At 36.3% G+C, this 18379-nt stretch overlaps 2 protein-coding genes across 3 annotated transcripts; one reads left to right on the top strand and one right to left on the bottom strand.

Annotated features, from left to right (window-relative positions):
- The first annotated feature begins 8583 nt into the window (after window positions 1-8583).
- Window positions 8584-12715, top strand: LOC117132082. Its single transcript, XM_033285612.1, has 11 exons — window positions 8584-9052; window positions 9188-9271; window positions 9383-9487; window positions 9569-9667; window positions 9749-10198; window positions 10273-10329; window positions 10400-10480; window positions 10555-10611; window positions 10703-10920; window positions 11007-11088; window positions 11221-12715. Exons 1-11 carry the CDS (start codon window positions 8696-8698, stop codon window positions 11401-11403), a joined length of 1773 nt encoding a protein of 590 aa, XP_033141503.1. The 5' UTR covers window positions 8584-8695; the 3' UTR covers window positions 11404-12715.
- LOC117132083 lies at window positions 12028-18379 on the bottom strand. 2 transcript variants are annotated; one of them, XM_033285613.1, is made up of 2 exons: window positions 17033-18379; window positions 12028-16944 (listed from the first exon to the last, which is right to left on the bottom strand). In XM_033285613.1, the coding sequence occupies exon 2, from the start codon at window positions 16340-16342 to the stop codon at window positions 14678-14680; it is 1665 nt and encodes a 554-aa protein (XP_033141504.1). In that variant the 5' UTR covers window positions 16343-16944; window positions 17033-18379; the 3' UTR covers window positions 12028-14677. The 2 variants fall into 2 exon arrangements, with proteins under 2 accessions (XP_033141504.1, XP_033141505.1); XM_033285614.1 differs by having other exon boundaries at window positions 12028-17348; window positions 17434-18379.

Here is an 18379-nt window from a genome sequence, read left to right as displayed (position 1 = left end):
CTTAGTAGTAATTGTTTTATAAATTTTCCTTTTCAAAACCTAAAAAACAGATTTGAAAAAAATTTATTTAATATAATTTTCCTTATCTAAAATTTTAATAAAAATATTATTATAAAATATTATATTGACCTTGGTTCTTCAAAATTGCTAACTAACATGATTGTAACACATGTCAGTTATATATTTAAAAATGTGATATGTGTTAAACTATGGGCAATTGTCCAAAAGAACACCTTTCAAGTTTATGTCACAAAAATGACACCAGGAAATGAAAGTCACAAAAATGACATTCATTAAAGGGTAAAATGTCACTACTACCCTTTGTTATATGAATAAAAAAAAATCTCATTTCCTTCAATCGCGAATCGTGTCGTCTCCTCTCGGGAATCTTCAAACCCTCACCAGCACTGTCGTCTCCGACTCGGGAATCATCGTCTCCGGCTCGGGAATCATCTTCTCAGACTCGGGAATCATCGTCTCCGGCTCGGGAATCATCTTCTCCGGCTCGCTAATCATCTTCTCCGGCTCGCTAGTCATCTTCTCCGGCTCGCTAATCATCTTCTCCGGCTCGCTAATCATCTTCTCCGGCTATCTAATCATCAGCGTCACACTCTCTACTCTCAAAATCGGACACAAATCACTATGTAACTTTTAAAGTTAGGGTTTTTGAATTAAAATTTGGGAAGCTTGCGTTTTGATTTTGATTTGTTTGTTACTCTTTCTTATTAACCAGCGAAGCAAATGAAAGACTTTTGAATTGTGGGAACACAAAGTTGTTGGAGCGTAATTCATCTTTTTGAGGTATGTTGCAGATTCAACCTTATGTGTGTTTTCTTTCTGAGAGATTGGTCTCCTGGTTTTTGCTTGTGTATAGACTTGCTCGTTTTAACCAAATATGATTGGTAGAATTCTAGTTCATGTGAAAGCATGTGTATAGACTTCAGGAAGGATTTGTATTATTTCAGGAAACCCTTCCTGAAAATTGGATTTTTTTTTTCTTGTTTACGCAGGATAGAAACAAGATGGGAGATTCAGTACCTCTAAAACTAGCACTGCCAGAGCTGAAGTATCCTATTGGTTCACAGCCAAAGGAAAAATCAGCAATCAACCAATATTCCGGCTCAGAGTATATCTCCATTGTCGACAGCATCCTAAAACCAGATGAGATGATAAGAGTCCGAGGATCATTTCTGGGACCTATAATGAAGCTCAGTGAGAGAGGATTGAAGTTATCAGCAAAGATAGTGTACGCCATTCTCACTAGAAGCATCGTTTCTGTCAAGAAGAATGAAGCCTGGTTCCATTTCGGTGCGTAGCCAATGAGGTTCTCTATAAGAGAATTTCATATGATGACAGGCTTGAAATGTTGTGGTGCATTAGAAGGACCACGAAGGGAAACCGAGAGATTTAATTGGGAATTGCTAAAGGGGCGTAGTCATAAGTTAAGTGACGTGGTGGACCAGCTCAGAAACACAAGAGAAGATGCTTCTGAGGAGAGAGTATGCCTCGCAATGCTCATCCTGGTAGAGAGCATATTATTGCGGAAGAGCAAAGGAGAGAGTTTTCCTTTGGAATATGCGAAAAATGCACAGGATATGACATATCCATCGGGAAAAGAGGCTTACATTGTGCTCATGAAGTCAATTCAAAACGCTGTCGCGAATCATTTGGAGAATAAATCCAAATTTGAGTTGCAAGGTTATCCTCTAGTATTCCTTCTTTGGATACTAGAGTCGATTCCTTTGCTAAGGAATAAGTTCAGTAAGTGTGTACCAACAGTTGAGGTTCCTGGGCCGACTTACTTGTGTGAAAAATACACTGAGGTAGAGAATCCATCACTTGATAGGGTTTTACAGGTTGAAGCTGATACAAAGGTAAGCTTTTCCAAGTATATGTTTCTCAGTTTATTTGGCTTCTTCTTTTTAATATGTTTCTCATTGGTCTTTTTTAAATACTCTCAGCTGAAGGTCCATTGCATACTACCTTCTATTCCTCATGATCCAGAAGATGATATCTCCACTGAAGACAAATATAGTGACGAGCTGGAAACAGTGAAAGATGTAACAAAGAAAGGGTACAAGTTTACAGCCGATGACTGGGAAAATAGGTATGTAGACACATTTGACACATTGGATGCTCTTATTCAAATGATGGCAAATAAGGAGACTGGCCAAGCTTCTACTCCGATTGATGAGGATTCAGTAAATGAAAAAGTGAACAGGATCATCACGGTAATGGAGGAGAATCTGAAGAGCATGAAGGATCGAATGTCATTACTGGAAGAAGAAAACATACATCTTAGAGCCCGTGTGTCAGAGTTGGAAGGAAACAACAATGTTTTTCCCACTAACGTGACACAAAAGGTAAATTCTCAAAACATCTTCTTTTACATTTGCATTTTCAAGTATTTTTTGGAAGATCTTGTACATATTCTTGAATGCCTTCCTAATATTTGACAAACAGCGATCCAGTGGGACACCTTTATCTCCAATGTCTCACACGCAACCATCGAGTGAGACACCTTTATCTCCAATGTCTCAACAGCCTAATTTGACACATGGGGTATGTAACCAATAAATATTGTTGAGTTTTGAAGTAATATTTGGAAGCTTTTGTACTTCTTGAATGCATTCCTGATTTTTGCAGGAGACAATGATTGAATCAGCTGCATCTCCAAAGTCATAACAAAATGAGGTATATGCTCAAACTTTTTTAAGAAAATATTTGGAAATTCTTGTACAAAATTCTGAATGCCTTCCTGATTTTTGCAGGATTACACGCAACCATCGAGTGAGACGCCTTTATCTCCAATGTCTCAACAGCCTAATTTGACACATGAGGTATGTAACCAATAAAATATTGTTGAGTTTTGAAGTAATATTTGGAAGCTTTTGTACATATTTTTGAATGCATTCTTGATTTTTGCAGGAGACAATGAATGAATCAGATGATGACACTCCTGCCCTTGATACTCAAGTATTCTCTCCTAATCTGACAAAAGAGGTATATGCTCAATGATATTGTTTTCACAGTTGGAGTTTACAAATTAGTTTTGGGTGATTTTTTTTTACATATAAAGGCTTTTCTGATTTTTGACAGAAAGAAACAGAAACGTCTACCGATGAGAGGCCATCCAATCCTAATCAAGATGGAAAACCAGATGATGAGGTAATATTTATTCTAGAAATTATAGTTGAATGTATTCATGATGGCCATTCCTGATATTTTTTTGCAGATTGTGAGAGAGAAATTAACAAGTGAGTCACCTGCTGCTCAGAGTCAAGTTTTGCAGAAAGAAACAGTGGAAATGAATGAGATACCTTCTTCTCCAATAGCTCCAAAGAGTATTGAAATTTCCGTTTATATTCCAAGTCAGACTCAGCAGGTACATGGTCAAAAAAAATCTTAGATTTTTAAGTTAATGTTTGGAAGCTTTAGAACGTACTCTGGATTGACTTTGTGATAATTTTTACATATTGAGAGAGAGCCATCGGATGACACGCCTGCCCTTGATACTCAAGTTTTTACTCCTAATTTGACAAAAGAGGTATATGCTCAATGACAGTTGGAGTTTACAATTAGTTTTGGGTGATTTACATATATAGACCTTTCTAATTTTTGGCAGAGGGAAACACAAACCTCTACTGATGAGACACCACCCAAAACTAATCAAGAAGAAGGAAAAACAAATGATGAGGTAATATTTACTCTAGAAATTATAATTGAATGTATTCATGATGGCCTTTCCTGATATTTTTTGCAGATTGTGATTGAGTCACCTGCTGCTCAGACTCAAGTTTTGCAAAAAGAAACACTGGAAATGAATGAGACACCTTCTTCTCCAATATCTCCAAAGAGTATTGAGGCTCAAGTTTTTACTCCAATTCAGAAACAGCAGGTAAATGCTCAAAAAATCTTGGAGATTTCAAGTAATGTTTGAAAGCTTTTGTACGTGTTTTTGATCCCCTTCCTGACTTTTTTTTGTTTTTTTTGCAGAGGAAACGTATGAGGCTACACAGCCATTGACTGAGATCATTTCAGCAAACAATAAAAAGGTAAGCATAGAAATGTCTTTCATAAGTACAACTTGAATTTTAAATTGTAGAAACTTCTTCATAACTACCTCTTTTATTTTACTGTTATTACAGGAGGATACACATGCTGTGCATCACACACCTTCCTCTCCATTGTCTTCACTAATTGCACTAGTTATTGAAGAAAATAAGAATGCTTTGGTAAGAAGAAATATTTAAAATGTTTATGTAATATTTTTCTATTCAACTAACTCTTACCATTTACCTTTGTCTTATAGAGTGAGACAGAAACTGCGACCCAATATTTTTCTCCAAGTGAAGGAGAGCATACACAATCAAGCAGAAAGAATCAAGCAGAAGAATATCTCAAGGATACTACAGAACCTACTACTGAGCTAGTTTCCACAGATGTTTCGAAGACACAACCTCTTACACAGCCTCTTACTCCGCAAACACAGCACGTTCAGACAAGTGAGGGAGAGCAATCCGATGAGACACCATCAGAGCAGAATCAAGCAGAAGAAAATCTCAAGGATACTACAGAACCTACTACTGAGCTAGTTTCCACAGATGTTTCGAAGATGCCGCCTATTACTCAGCAAACAGAGCATCTTCAGACAAGTGCTATAGATTTTTCAGAAACAAACGAGGTATGCATCGAGTATATTTGATCTTTAATTATTATTCTAACAATTTAAAACCGCTGATGTTACTGAATCTTCATTTTTAATAGGTTGAAGTAAGCAGGCTTCTAGCTCACTTTCAAATAGGCGCAGAGGTTGAGATTTTGTCTACTGATGACGAAATATGGTATCCAGGAAAGGTTGTTGATCTTAAACTGTGTGAAGGACTAGAGGAGCTGACAGTTGAGTACACGACACTCTTCACAGACCAACATAGACTTCAAAACTTCAGGATACTATCACGGCTGACAAAATACGTCCTGCAACACCAACTAGTGACCAAAAATCCTTTGAGATGATGGATAAGGTAGAAGCCTTTTACAACAATGGCTGGAGCAGCGGACAAATTAGCATGGTACTTGGTGATAACACATACTCGGTGTGTCTCTATACTTCTATGGAAACTATTCTATTCAAACATTCAGATTTGCGAATTCATAGAGAATGGAAAGATGGAGTCTGGAAGATGGCAGATAAGGTAAATCATAACTAGAATTATACTTCACGTGAATTGTTTGATATACATACATTTTAGTTTCAGGAATGGTTTCCAGAAATTCCGATTGCAACAAATTTGATAATATTTTGCTTGGTGTCTATTGTTTGATTAAAGGTGAAGCCTGATAAGAAAAGGAAAGCTGCTGCCTCATCACAAAATTCAGGAATGGATAATGTTTTCCTAAGAAGGAGCGAGAGGGTGCCTAAACGATCTAGAGACACAAAAACTCCATTCAAGTCTGACAGAAATCCGGCTTTAACTGTAATACCTGAGATTATACCTGCAGTTGATCCGTTTTCAACTCCTGCGGAACATAAGCTTTCAAGGCTTCAAAATTGGATGACATTAAAGCCCGGCATGCATGAAACGTAAGCATGTTTCTGTCCTTGTCTATATATTCTTATATTTATGTATAAGAGGTTTGGTAATTCCTTTGAATCTTTAATCGACTGCAGGTCCCTATCAATCAATGATAATAAGATAAGGAAATCTTTCTTTCAAAGCATGGAAAATGCAAAAAAGGACCTTAAGAAAGAGGTAATTTGTTTACATATGTTCTTGCCTTGAGCTTTTTTTTTAAAAAAAAATTCAGGAAGGATTTGTTTAGTTTCAGGAATTATATAGTAACAAATTAGATAATGTTTGCCTTTTTTTTTGCAGCACATTGATGGAGCCTTTGCAATGCTAAATTGCAGAAGAAATGAGAATGCTGCTTGGTTCCACAACTACAAGATTCCAAAGGCGTGCTTCCTACCTATGGAGTTCTTGCATTGCTTGCTCTCTGATGATTTGGCTTACAAGAAAGAAAAGGTCAAAGGTAAAAAGATTTTCAACGATTTATTTAAAGATATTGTGAGAGGGAAGGTATATCCAGAGAAGACATGGGGAGAAGATGTTGATGTTGTGTATGGGATTACTCTTGAAAAAAAAAGCAATGTCTGAATTGGGATGGAAATTCATTTGAAGAAGAAAAGAATCACAGTATATGATTGTTTTCAAAAGGAAAGCAACAGCATTGATATTCCTCAAGTGAAAAAGTTGGCAGGTATGTATAAACAATTTGTATTTGATGTATTCAACTGTTTCTTGGTTTGAAATATTCAACTGATTCTATCTTGATATTGATTTATAAATATGACAGTGTTGATTTCCGAACTGCTGGTGGAATCTTCTGGTGATGAGGTAGATAAAGTGAAGATGATTCCATTTGAGATTGAGCAGGCACAAGGTTTACCCAAGACAAAACATCCTTTCAACTGTGGGATATTTCTTGTCAAGATTCTGGAGTGCCAGTCATTGAAGATAGGAGACATGACAAAGATTAATGATGACAATGCATTGGAGCTAAGGAGAACCTTGTCTTGTGAGATCTTCAACCAATTTGTGGATGAGAGCTTTGGGAAATGAGAATGATGAATGAAAACATTTTTTGTTTTAGTTAAGACTCGGTTTTAGTTATGACTGTTTATTTTGTTATGTTGTTGGCGTCTGGTTACATAAGAAAGATTGGAAGGATATCAAGTATTTTTTTTGGGTATCATATATCTTGGAAGGTTAAAATAATGTTTCTGGATGGGTTTCCAGAAAAAAATGTTAGAGTGTTTCAAATGTAAAAAAGAATGAAATGAGATTATATACTAAGGATTGGACATGTATATGGTAAGCTTAAAATTGTGATGTTTACAGACAACAAAAATTTAGATCCACAAAGGATCGAACCCAGAGGGAGAGAGTTTGCGTATTTGGATAGTGTGGGAGTTTAGCCACTAGGCCAAGAAGAATCATCTGTTAATGAATTACATTTAATTGTATTTAACTCCAAACTGTAACACAAAAAAAAAAATTGATTTTGAATCCACCACTTATCGAACCCGGGGATAGAGAGACTTTTGAGTTATGAAATGCCTCGGTTTAACCGCTGGTCTGAGGAGAATCATCTGTTAAAGAATATTACATAAGCATACTTAAACCAATTAATATAGGATAGGTTTCCAAAACAATACATTTCGATTGAAAAAAGACAAAACTCTTGCCGTCTCAACACTCTCGCCGTTTCAAACTTCTCGAATCTCACTCGTCTCCGCCTCTCGAATCTCTCTCTCATCTCCATATCTCTCGATCTCCGACGAAAACCCATCTCCAGAACTCTCTCTCTCTCGATCTTTTACGCGAGCTCTCTCTATTCTCCGAGAAAAACCATTTCTAGAGCTCTATCTCTTTAAGGTATGTTGCAGATTCAACCTTATGTGTGTTTTCTTTCTGAGAGATTGGTCTCCTGGTTTTTGCTTGTGTATAGACTTGCTCGTTTTAACCTAATATGATTGGTAGAATTCTAGTTCATGTGAAAGCATGTGTATAGACTTCAGGAAGGATTTGTATTGTTTCAGAAAACCCTTCCTGAAAATTGGATTTTAATTAATTTAGACAATAAAATTTTTCTTGTTTACGCAGGATAGAAACAAGATGGGAGATCCATTACCATTAAGACTAGCACTGCCTGAGCTGAGGTATCCGATTGGATCAGAGCCAGAGAAGACGATATCGATAAACCAACACTCGATAGTTGCTTATATCAAAACTGTTAAGGAAATTCTAGGAAATGATGAGTTCAACAGAATAAGAGGGACGTTTTTGGGACCGGTGATCAAGCTTGGAGAGAGGTCTTTGAAATTATCAGCTAAGATAGTGCACGCAGTTCTCACCAAAAGCATCAAGACAGTGAAGAGACACGAAGCATGGTTCCATTTTGGTGCTCAGCCAATGAGGTTCTCTATAAGAGAATTCCACATGGTGACTGGTTTGAAATGTAGTGGTGAAGCAAGAGAACCACGAGAGGAAACCGAGAAATTTAAGTGGGACTTCCTAAAAGGGCGTACTCATACAGTAAAGGACGTGGAGAAGCAGCTCAGAAACACAAGAGAAGATGCTTCTGATGAGAGATTCTGCCTTGCAATGCTCCTCCTGATTGAGAGCATACTACTACAGAAGAGCCTTCTCGACGGTGGCACAACTTTTACTTTGGATTATGTGAAAATAGCGCAGGATATGGATGTCTTGATGACATACCCATGGGGGAGAACAGCTTATAATTTGCTGTTAAAATCACTTCAGAGAGCTGTCGACAAAAGCCTCGACAAAAACAATTATGATTTGCAAGGATTCCCTATGGCATTTCTTATATGGATACTTGAGTCAGTACCTTTGCTACAGTATGCATTCAGTCAAGTTGTTCCTATTCTGAGCGTTCAACCGTCTACCCCAATATTTTTGTGTGAGAAGTACCTTCAAATAGCTTCTCCACAGCTGATAGATGTTCTCCTAATTGAAATCAAAGATCATGTAAGTTTTTACATTATTTTTTTCTTGTTTCTGTTTTGCCTTATGATTCTCCATTTAAAAGCTAATTATTTTTATGGTTTCAGCTTAAGGTCACATGCATCCTACCTCCTATTTCTAATGATCCAGAAGCTGATGTTTGCATGGAAGACGAAGCTAATAAAGATCTGGATGACATGGCCGATTTATCCAAGAGAGGTTATAAGTTTAAAATTAGAGATTGGCGAAACATGTCAGTAGACCTATACGGTGCTAATGAACAAATAAGAAGAGCATCTTTACTGTTTGGGAATGGAGGGATGAGTCAAGCTTCTTCTTCGTATCAGGAGGAGTCTTTGGAATCAAAGATCAACAGAATCAGCGAGATGGTGGGAGATAATTTAAGGATCATGAACGATCGTTTGTGTTTGATTGAAAAAGACAGGAAACAGATTAAAGAACGTGTGACAAAACTAGAGAAACTACAAAGAGTTACTTCATATGAAACTCCAAACAATGAGGTAACTTTTTTTTCGGAAATTAAAATTAATGTTTATCTAGTTCTTGATTCAGTTTTTTTTTGAGTTGTCAAGTAATTTTGGAAGATGTTATACATATTTAGGATTGCCTTCCTAATTTTTGTTGTACTTGCACAGACTGACACAACTCCATTTCATGAGACGGCTTCCAGACAAGGTGAAGCCAATGCAGATCAAGCAGATGAACAACTTAACAATGAGGCAAGTATAATTTTGAAAACTGTTGGTATTTATAAAATTATGAATTTGGTTGTACTTAAATTAATTTTTGGAAGTTCTTGTACGTGTTCATAATCCCATTCCTGACTTCAGGATACACGAGAGCCTATGAATGAGATCACGAAAGAGACACCTGGTTCTCCAATAGCTCAACAGAATATTGAGACTCCAGTCCTTACTCCAATTCAGACGCAGCAGGTACCTTCTTTAAAAAATTGGACTTTTCAAGTAATTTTTGGAAGCCCTTGTACGTGTTCATTCAACCATTCCTGAATTCAGGAGACTCACGAGCTTATGAATGAGATCATTTCACCAAACATTTCCGACACACAGCCAAATACCCGAGCTCGCAGAAATCTTTTAACAGAGCAAAATAAGGTATTACTTTCATTAAAACCTTTAATAAATATACAGCAACTATCAAAATGACTGGATATCCTTGAATCTAAACCATCACAGGATGTAGAAAGCAGAGTTCAAAATCCCTTTGAGATCGGAGCAAATGTGGAGATTTCATCACAAGATGACAATACTTGTCATAAATGGTATCCAGGAAATGTGTTGGCAACATATTTGGTTGATGGGGTTGAGATGGTGAAAGTTGAGTACTCCGTCCCGTCTCTGGACGAAAAGAAGAGGAAAAGGAGTGTTGAGACACGTGTATCAATTGACAGAATACGTCCTCAACCACCACCTGAGAGATCTGGAGCGAAGAAAAGTTATGAGCTAATGCAGGACGTGGAGGCGTTCGACAATGGTGCCTGGTGCGCTGGAAAAGTTAAAGTCATTTTGTTTGATGGCTCGTGTTTTGTCTCTTTGAACAATTCTAAAGAACAAATTTACTTCCACCATTCTGAGATGCGAAAACCAAGAAAATGGGTAGATGGTGTTTGGGAGATGACAAAAAAGGTAAAACAAATGCCTTGGATCACTTGAATTGAAAAATAATGTCATTTGTTTAATATCTCGGTATTGATTTTCAGATGGAAGAAGAGCAGACGCAGAGTGTGAATCCAAGTGAAGGAGATGGTGATAAAAAGGTATGAAATATTTATACATCATACTAGGAATTAAGATATAAATGTATCTGAATTTTTGTCATTCAAAAAGGGGAAGGCGAAGGCTGTCGCTTGTAAGAAAAATGAAGCAGCTGGTCCATCAGAAGATGGTGTTGGGAAAATGGCAAAAGAGGTAATAAAAATGAATAAGATCCACTTGAATTGAAGTTCAGGTCAATAGTTTGATATATCGGTTTTGTTTCACAGATGGAAGTAAAGCAGGGTAAGAGTGTGAAACCAAGTCAAGACGATCATGCAAAAAAGGTATAAAAAATATTTTTACTTCATATTAGGAAGGCATTCAAGTATAAAGATAAAAACGATCCTGAATTTTTGTCTTTATTTTTAATTAAAGGGGAAGCCTGATGTTGGTAAGAAGAAGAAAGCAAATGCTCAGCCAGTAGATTTGCTTCCTTTTCTACAGCGAGAAGAGAAGAGGCCAATACGACCTAGAAACCCTCCTATACCTGTAACACCTGAGGTAATCCTTCCAATTGATCCATTTGTGACACCTGAATTTCCTCGGTTTTCAAGGCTTGCACACTGGATGGATCTACGGGGCATATATCGTGTGTAAGCAACTTTTTGTCCTCGCATAAATATTCCTAATTTATTTTGTAAAAGTTTCGATTGATACTAGTTAATTTTATCAACTACAGACCGTTTTATATCAATGGAAAAGAAATTGAAAAAGAGTTCTTTCAAAAAATGGACGATGCAGAAAACAATCTCAACAAAGAGGTAATCAACACTCTGTTCTGTCTTCTATTTGATTGTGTCATATGTTTAGGAAGAGGTTGAGTTGAGCTATGCTAGATGTCCATGTTATAGCAGTTCTATATGAAGTTTCTAACTATATTGTTACATTGGCAGCACATAAATGTTGCATTTGAAATGCTAAATTGTAAGAGGGTTGAGCAAGGTGCTTGGTTCCGCAACAACAATCTTCCAGCAGCATGCTTTGTACCAGTCAAATTCTTAGAAGTGGTTGGGTACGCTTATGAATCTGTCAGGAAGCCACATAAGAAAAAAAAACGTTATTGGAGGGCTGTGTAGGCGAACTTGTGAAAGGTTTAATACATCCAAAGAAGGTATGGCTGGAAGATGTTGATGTTATATATGGTGTCATTGAAGATAAGTTGAGCTATCACTATATTGGGGTGGAGATACAATTGATGGACAACACAATCACACTCTTCCATTGTGGTCTTCCAAAAGCAAATATCAAACGTGCTCTTAATCAAATCCAAGAACTGGCAGGTAAAAACTCTTTGTGATTTATTAATTTTATCATTCAGTGTAGAAAAATCAGTTTTATTGTCTGTTGGTGATTGATTTATTGTATAATTTTGGGTATTTATGACAGTGTTGATTAGTGCCATAAGATGGAACTTCTTGGTGAAGAGGTTAATTTCGAAGATATCAGTCCATTTCAAGTTAAGTTTGCAGAAGGGCTTCCAAAGACAAAATTTCCATACAACTGTGGTATTTTTGTTGTGAAGATGCTGGAATGCAGGTCACTGGGATTGAAGAGCATGGCTAATATAAATGATGAAACTGCGATGGACTTACGAAGCAAGCTATGTTGTGAGATCTTCGACCAGTTTATGGATAAAGATTTCCAGGAAGGTCAAAGGAAGTGAAAATGTCATATTTGTTCTGTTTTCTACTCTGTTTTTCTACTTTGATATTAATTATCCCTAACGTTTAAGTTTAAGTTTGTAATGAATTATCCCTAACGTTTTTTTCATTTAGATTGTTATTGAAATATTTTTAGGATGTATTGATGAATTGTCAAATGCTTATGGTACTTTTAGGATGAGTTTCCAGAAAAAGAGTGAGAAAGCAAAATGCACCATAGCCTAGCAAATTCCTTTAAAGTTTACAAAAAAAAAATGAAAAAGAATGTGATCCAATGTTGATTGAACTCGTGAACTCTCGAAAGATGAATTAAAGTGTGCAGCCGTTGTGCCAAGGGTGTTATACTTGCCAAAAGCTATAATAAAACCAAAATAACTTTTGAATATTTAATTAAAAACAGAAAAAAATGTGAGTATACACAACGGGGATCGAACACGGCTTATTGTGTGATAAGGGTACACTAAGAGTAGAAGGGCTTGCCACTAGGCTATGGTGGATATTCGATAACAGAGTAAATGTGAACTTATTTATTCACAGACGATAGATTTATATAATCTGGATATCATTTTAGGTATTCAGGATAGCTTTCCAAAAACAAATTCCTTTAAAGTTTACAAAAAAAAATGAAAAAGAATGTGATCTGATGTTGATTGAACTCGTGAACTCTCGAAAGATGAATCAAAGTGTGCAGCCGTTGTGCCAAGGGTGTTATACTTGCAAAAAGCTATAATAAAACGAAAATAACTTTTGAATATTTAATTAAAAACAGAAAAAAACGTGAGTATACACAACGGGGATCGAACACGGCTTATTGTGTGATAAGGGCTTGCCACTAGGCTATGGTGGATACTCGATAACAGAGTAAATGTGAACTTATTTATTCACAGACGATAGATTTATATAATCTGGATATCATTTTAGGTATTAAGGATAGCTTTCCAAAAACAAATTCCTTTGGGGATCGAACACGGCTTAAAGTACTTATTCATTTAAAATAAAAACTGAAAATCAAACATAATGTGGTCCTTAAAAACATAAAAAGAGAAGATGATAACATAAAATTACTCATGACACAGCCAACTTTCGCCAAGTTTATCCCAATCAGGGACTTTGACCTTCACATCAGCAAGCATTCCTTCCGCTTCCGAGTGCTCTTCTTTAAGTTTCTCCAACTCAGCAGTTAAATCAAATTTTCCATCAGCTTTGATAATATCTTCAAGCAACTCGATTTGGACAGCAATTGAATTTGCTTTGCTGGATGCCAGATTCCAATCATTCTCAGATAGCCTGTATTCGTTGGACAAACGAAGAAGAGCCCTGTAATGTACCACAGTTTCCTTCTTTCCCTTATTGAAACCTTCGGCGGCATCACATCCGTAAACCTCCTCTATGGGACGCTTCATCATCTTCTTTGAACTTCCTTCCATTGAAACTTTGTCCTGCAACAAAATCGAAACTAAGATGTTACGATAAAATAGAAATAGAAAAAAGTTCATGAATTGAATGGAAAATGAGAAAAATCGAAAACTAACTTATATTGCAAAAGGATAAATCAGACGAAATGAAGTGAGTGAATAAAAAGTCTGATATCGTCCCTTATATTTATAGAACTAAAAGGAACTCTTCGATTATTGAAGTCAGTTAAAATAAACTCTTCGGTTACTGAGATAACCAATCATATAACAGCCATCTTGACGAAAAGAAACTCTTCGGTTACTGAGTTACATGATGTCGTTTGGAAGACACTCTTCGATTCCTGAGATATATGCTTGAACAAAAAAAAAAATCAACCATTACTCGTAGGAGAGTCGAACCCGGATCGAACAAATGTTTCGGTATCATAGGTTTGGTGGTTTAGCCGCTAGGCTGAGGAGAATCATCTGTTAGTTGCTTCCACATAATTGAATTTAGCCATACAATTTATAGTATAATACATTGGAAAGATCTTTGATAGTTCAGGATGGGCATCCAGAGTATGCATGAATAATATACATGAATATTAGTGTGCTTCTTTCTTAAACTAGAAAAAAATAAAATGAGATCAAAACTAAGGATTAATATCTACACATTTGGAAAATTTGATAATGTGATTTGCAAAATTTTGGAGGAAAAAAAAAATATATATACACATCTCATAGGATTCGAACCTGAAGATGACTAGGAGGAAAGAGGGAGTTAAGGTGTAGTAGCCACTAGGCCAAGTTAATTTCAGTCATTACATGTTGTAAGTAAAGTAATATATTTCTTTTATTTTTATTCAACTTAAATTTTTTTTAAAAACTCTGATTAGTAGGGGCATCGAACCCGGGTCGAGTCAAGCGTTACAATTTCGACAGATAGGTGTTTTAGCCGCTAGACCGAGGAGAATCATCTGTTACACTTTTCCACATAAATATTCTTAACAGAAAATGTTGTATTATAAACCTTGGAAAGGAACTCGGGATTTCTGGATGGGATTCCAGAATAGTTGAATATTACTGTGTTTTTTTCTAGCAAAGAAGTTTAAACTAAGAATTGAAATGAGATCAAAAGATAATGTTGTATATTACAAAAGTTGGAAGAAATCATACTTATTCAGGATAGGGTTCCAAAAGAAAAAATGTATATGGTCTTGTGCATATCATGTAACCATCAAATAGCCAACATCCAAATAATAATCGATAAAAATGTAAAAATGTAGAACTTCATCCTATAGGCCTCTGGCATGTGATCTTGTTGTGCCCTCCTGTGCCACATCTGCTGCACTTGTGGGACTGAGATTTAGATCCAGGAACCCCAAACTCGCCAACGGATCTCTTTCTCTTTGTAGGAGGGCGCCACTTTTCTTTTTGGTAGCTGGAGGTGGGCAAGACAGTTCATCAATATTCTCTGGATAGGTGGACGTTGACAACTCTCCACCAGGATGTATGCTTTCAGCATAAGCTTTAGCCCACATTTCTGTCAAGTGAGAAGCATCAACAAAACGGTTTTCATCTCTCTTGATATGCTTAGCAGCAGCGATGGCATGGATGCAGGAGATCTTGTCAATGTCGAAAACATTACATGTGCAATGCCGCTTCTCCAAGTCAACAACAAACTTCATTGTTTCATTCTTCACCTCAAACTCGCTTCGATCAACTTGATACACATTCAACAACATTGCGGCACCTAACCTAGATACCAATTTCTGCACAACTTTTGGAGTAACCAGGTGCTTATGTTTCGCAGCCGCTTCGCGTCGCTCAAAAAACCAAGTGGTCATCGTCAATCTGATAGTTTCAAGAAGAGAGATAATGGGCAACTCACGAGGCATCCTCAACATAGAATTGAGAGACTCTGCAATGTTGGTAGTCATGATATTATACCTGTTCGCAGGCGCATAGCTTCGTGCCCACTTCCTAAAATCAGACTCTTCCAGATACTTAGCCAATTCAGGACATTTATCCTTTTTGTCCTTGAAGATTAACCAGAACTCGTGACACGTATAGGCATCAGCAGCGCTTTCCACCAGAGGTAGCAACCCAGTCTTCGCATATGTAGGAGTGATGTTGCGGAGCAGATGGATCCTGCAAATTCCATGGTGAGATAAGGGATATACATCCTCCAACGCTGAAGAAATGGAGTTAGCCCTGTCTGATACAAAAACAAGATCCGAAGCGTCCGGGATCTTCTGGCTCAAACCTCTAAAGAACCATTTCCAAGAGGCGCCGTTTTCTGCGTCAACCACTGCAAAGGCGAGAGGATATAGATGATAATTCCCATCTTGAGCACAAGCTGCCAATAAAGTCCCATTGAATTTTCCCTTCAGAAATGTACCATCTACTGCAATAACTCTCCTCATCAATGAGAATCCCCTTTTCGATGGACCAAAAGCCACAAATGCATACTTGAACTTTCCTGCAGCATCAACATGTTGATAAGTCAAGGAACCAGGGTTTGTTTCTGTGATTTTATACAACCACCTAGACAAATTGTAATAGCTGTCTTCAGGAGTCCCTCTAACCAAAATCTGAGCTTCTTCTCTCACTCTCCAAGCTTGTTTGTAATTGATGTGAACACCATGCAGCATCCTGGCCTGTTCAATGATCTGTTTCGGTTTGAGACCTTCCTTTTTTTCTCCATAATTGCTGCAAATCAAAGAACCCAACAACTTTGCAGATGCTTGTCTATGGTTGGCTTTCCTGTGTGTTGTATCGCATGTATGCTCATGAACATACTTTTTAACAACGAAAAAATCTGAAACAGGTAGCTTGATAGCACGCATCCTCCACGTGCAATTTTCATCAACACAACTCAAAAGCACTCTTGACTTGTTAGAAGAGACAGTCTTGTACTCAAACTTCCACTCTAAAGCCCATTTCTTCATCCTCAACATCAACTCTCTCTTTGTCTTAAAATAGCTATTCACCTTAATATCGCCAGCTTTTCTCGTGGTTGGTGAAAGTCCAATATGGACAGGGCTAAAATCCGGAAGAGCATTCAGAGGAACTGTAGAAACACCTTCATATAGAAGACTCTGCAAAAGTCAAGTAGTTCTGTAAGGCATAATACTTGATTATGAAGCATATCATGCAAACACAAACAGAAAAAGGGAATTAGGGACAATGTACCTGTTTTTCTCTTTGCACAGTAGAAAGAATCACTGGATTGGCATTCAATAGAACAGTAGAAGCAAATGTATCAGAAGCTTGAGTGTTACAGCTAGCTGGATCAGTACTAAAATCCGGAAGAGCATTCAGAGGAACTGTAGAAACACCTTCATATAGAAGACTCTGCAAAAGTCAAGTAGTTCTGTAAGGCATAATACTTGATTATGAAGCATATCATGCAAACACAAACAGAAAAAGGGAATTAGGGACAATGTACTTGTTTTTCTCTCTGCACAATAGAAAGAATCACTGGATTGGCATTCAATGGAACAGTAGAAGCAAATGTATCAGAAGCTTGAGTGTTACAGCTAGCTGGATCAGTACTAACCTGCAAAAGTCAAGTAGTTCTGTAAGGCATAATACTTGGTTATGAAGCATATCCTGAAAAGTCTAAGTAAGAAAAAAATCATACAAACCTTAACACACAAACGACAGGTTCCATCAAATGCTCTAGTCTTGGAAATGAAAGTTCTGAGCTGACGAGTATTACCTATCGAGAGTGGGGGGAAATTTTCAATAATACATTTCATATCCAATGAAAAACCATAACTCAAACTGATTTCTTCCTCTTTAACACTAAAATCTTCAGAGTCAATCTTCATCAAATCTTCATACAGTAGATCTTCTTCTATGGAAATGATTGATGCATTCCTCTTCAAATCAACAAGAAACTCCCACTGGAGAGATTCTTTTGAGATCCATTGTCCACAGATGCACAAAACTTCCATTGTTCTACAAAATCAACTTCAATTCATCAACAAATGAATAATATATAACAAAACCTAGATAATGTATAACAAAATGAAATGATTCAAACCTTAATCAAATCAGACACACGAGAGAGAGAATGAGATGAATAGACGTAGAAACGACAGATCAATTGAGAAGCGACGACGACGACGATAAATAAACGGAGAGACGACGACGACGGATCAACGGAGAGGCGAAGACGACGACGGAGAGACGACGACGACGACGACGGAGAGACGACGACGACAACGACGGAGAGACGACGACGATGACGACGACGGAGAGACGACGACGACGAAAGACAGCGATGAAGAGAAGAAGAAGCGATGAAACGAGGACGGCGACAATTGATTTCAAAATTTTTTTTTAATTACTTAAAGAAGAGGGCATAAGGGTAAATTACCCCTTTAGTGAAACCTATTTTTGTGACTTCTGATCCTGAGTGCTAGTTTGGGGAGGAAAACTTTGTTTGGTGTTCTTTGTGTCATTTTCTCTTAAACTATCTCATAATCAAAAATATATATATTAAAATAATAAAAATATTTTCCTTCAAACTTACTTATAAATTTTATTTAATAGTCTTATTATTATTATTATTATTATTATTATTATTATTATTATTATTATTATTATTATTATTATTATTATTATTATTATTATTATTATTATTATTATTATTATTATTATTACTATTATTATTATTATTATTATTATTATTATCTTATTATATCAAGCTTGGTTCTTCAAAGTTTCTAATAAATATTAATTTATATTATTATATTATTATAATTATTATTTTGTATATTAAAAAATTATGACCAAAAACCGCTACAATCATTTAACATCTATATTTAGGTTTAAGCTTCCACATATTATTATTATTATTATTATTATTATTATTATTATTATTATTATTATTATTATTATTATTATTATTATTATTATTATTATTATTATTATTATTTTCTCTATTAAAACTTTATTTAATAGTATTTTTACTTAAGAAAATTAAT

Source organism: Brassica rapa, chromosome A02, assembly GCF_000309985.2.
Source record: "Brassica rapa cultivar Chiifu-401-42 chromosome A02, CAAS_Brap_v3.01, whole genome shotgun sequence".
NCBI classification, from domain to species: Eukaryota; Viridiplantae; Streptophyta; class Magnoliopsida; order Brassicales; family Brassicaceae; genus Brassica; species Brassica rapa.
The sequence above is the reverse complement of the archived record's forward strand: the minus strand, read 5'-3'. Positions and strand labels throughout refer to the sequence as shown.

What these genes read in the sequence shown, in the direction of transcription:
- LOC117132082 (XM_033285612.1), top strand. Translation starts at nt 8,696, where the DNA reads ATGGAAGACGAAGCTAATAAAGATCTGGATGACATGGCCGATTTATCC. An exon ending in ATGAACAACTTAACAATGAG is followed by an intron (nt 9,272 to 9,382) that starts GCAAGTATAATT and finishes TCCTGACTTCAG; the next exon opens with GATACACGAGAGCCTATGAA. An exon ending in CTCCAATTCAGACGCAGCAG is followed by an intron (nt 9,488 to 9,568) that starts GTACCTTCTTTA and finishes TCCTGAATTCAG; the next exon opens with GAGACTCACGAGCTTATGAA.
- LOC117132083 (XM_033285613.1), bottom strand. Translation starts at nt 16,342, where the DNA reads ATGTTGAGGATGAAGAAATGGGCTTTAGAGTGGAAGTTTGAGTACAAG.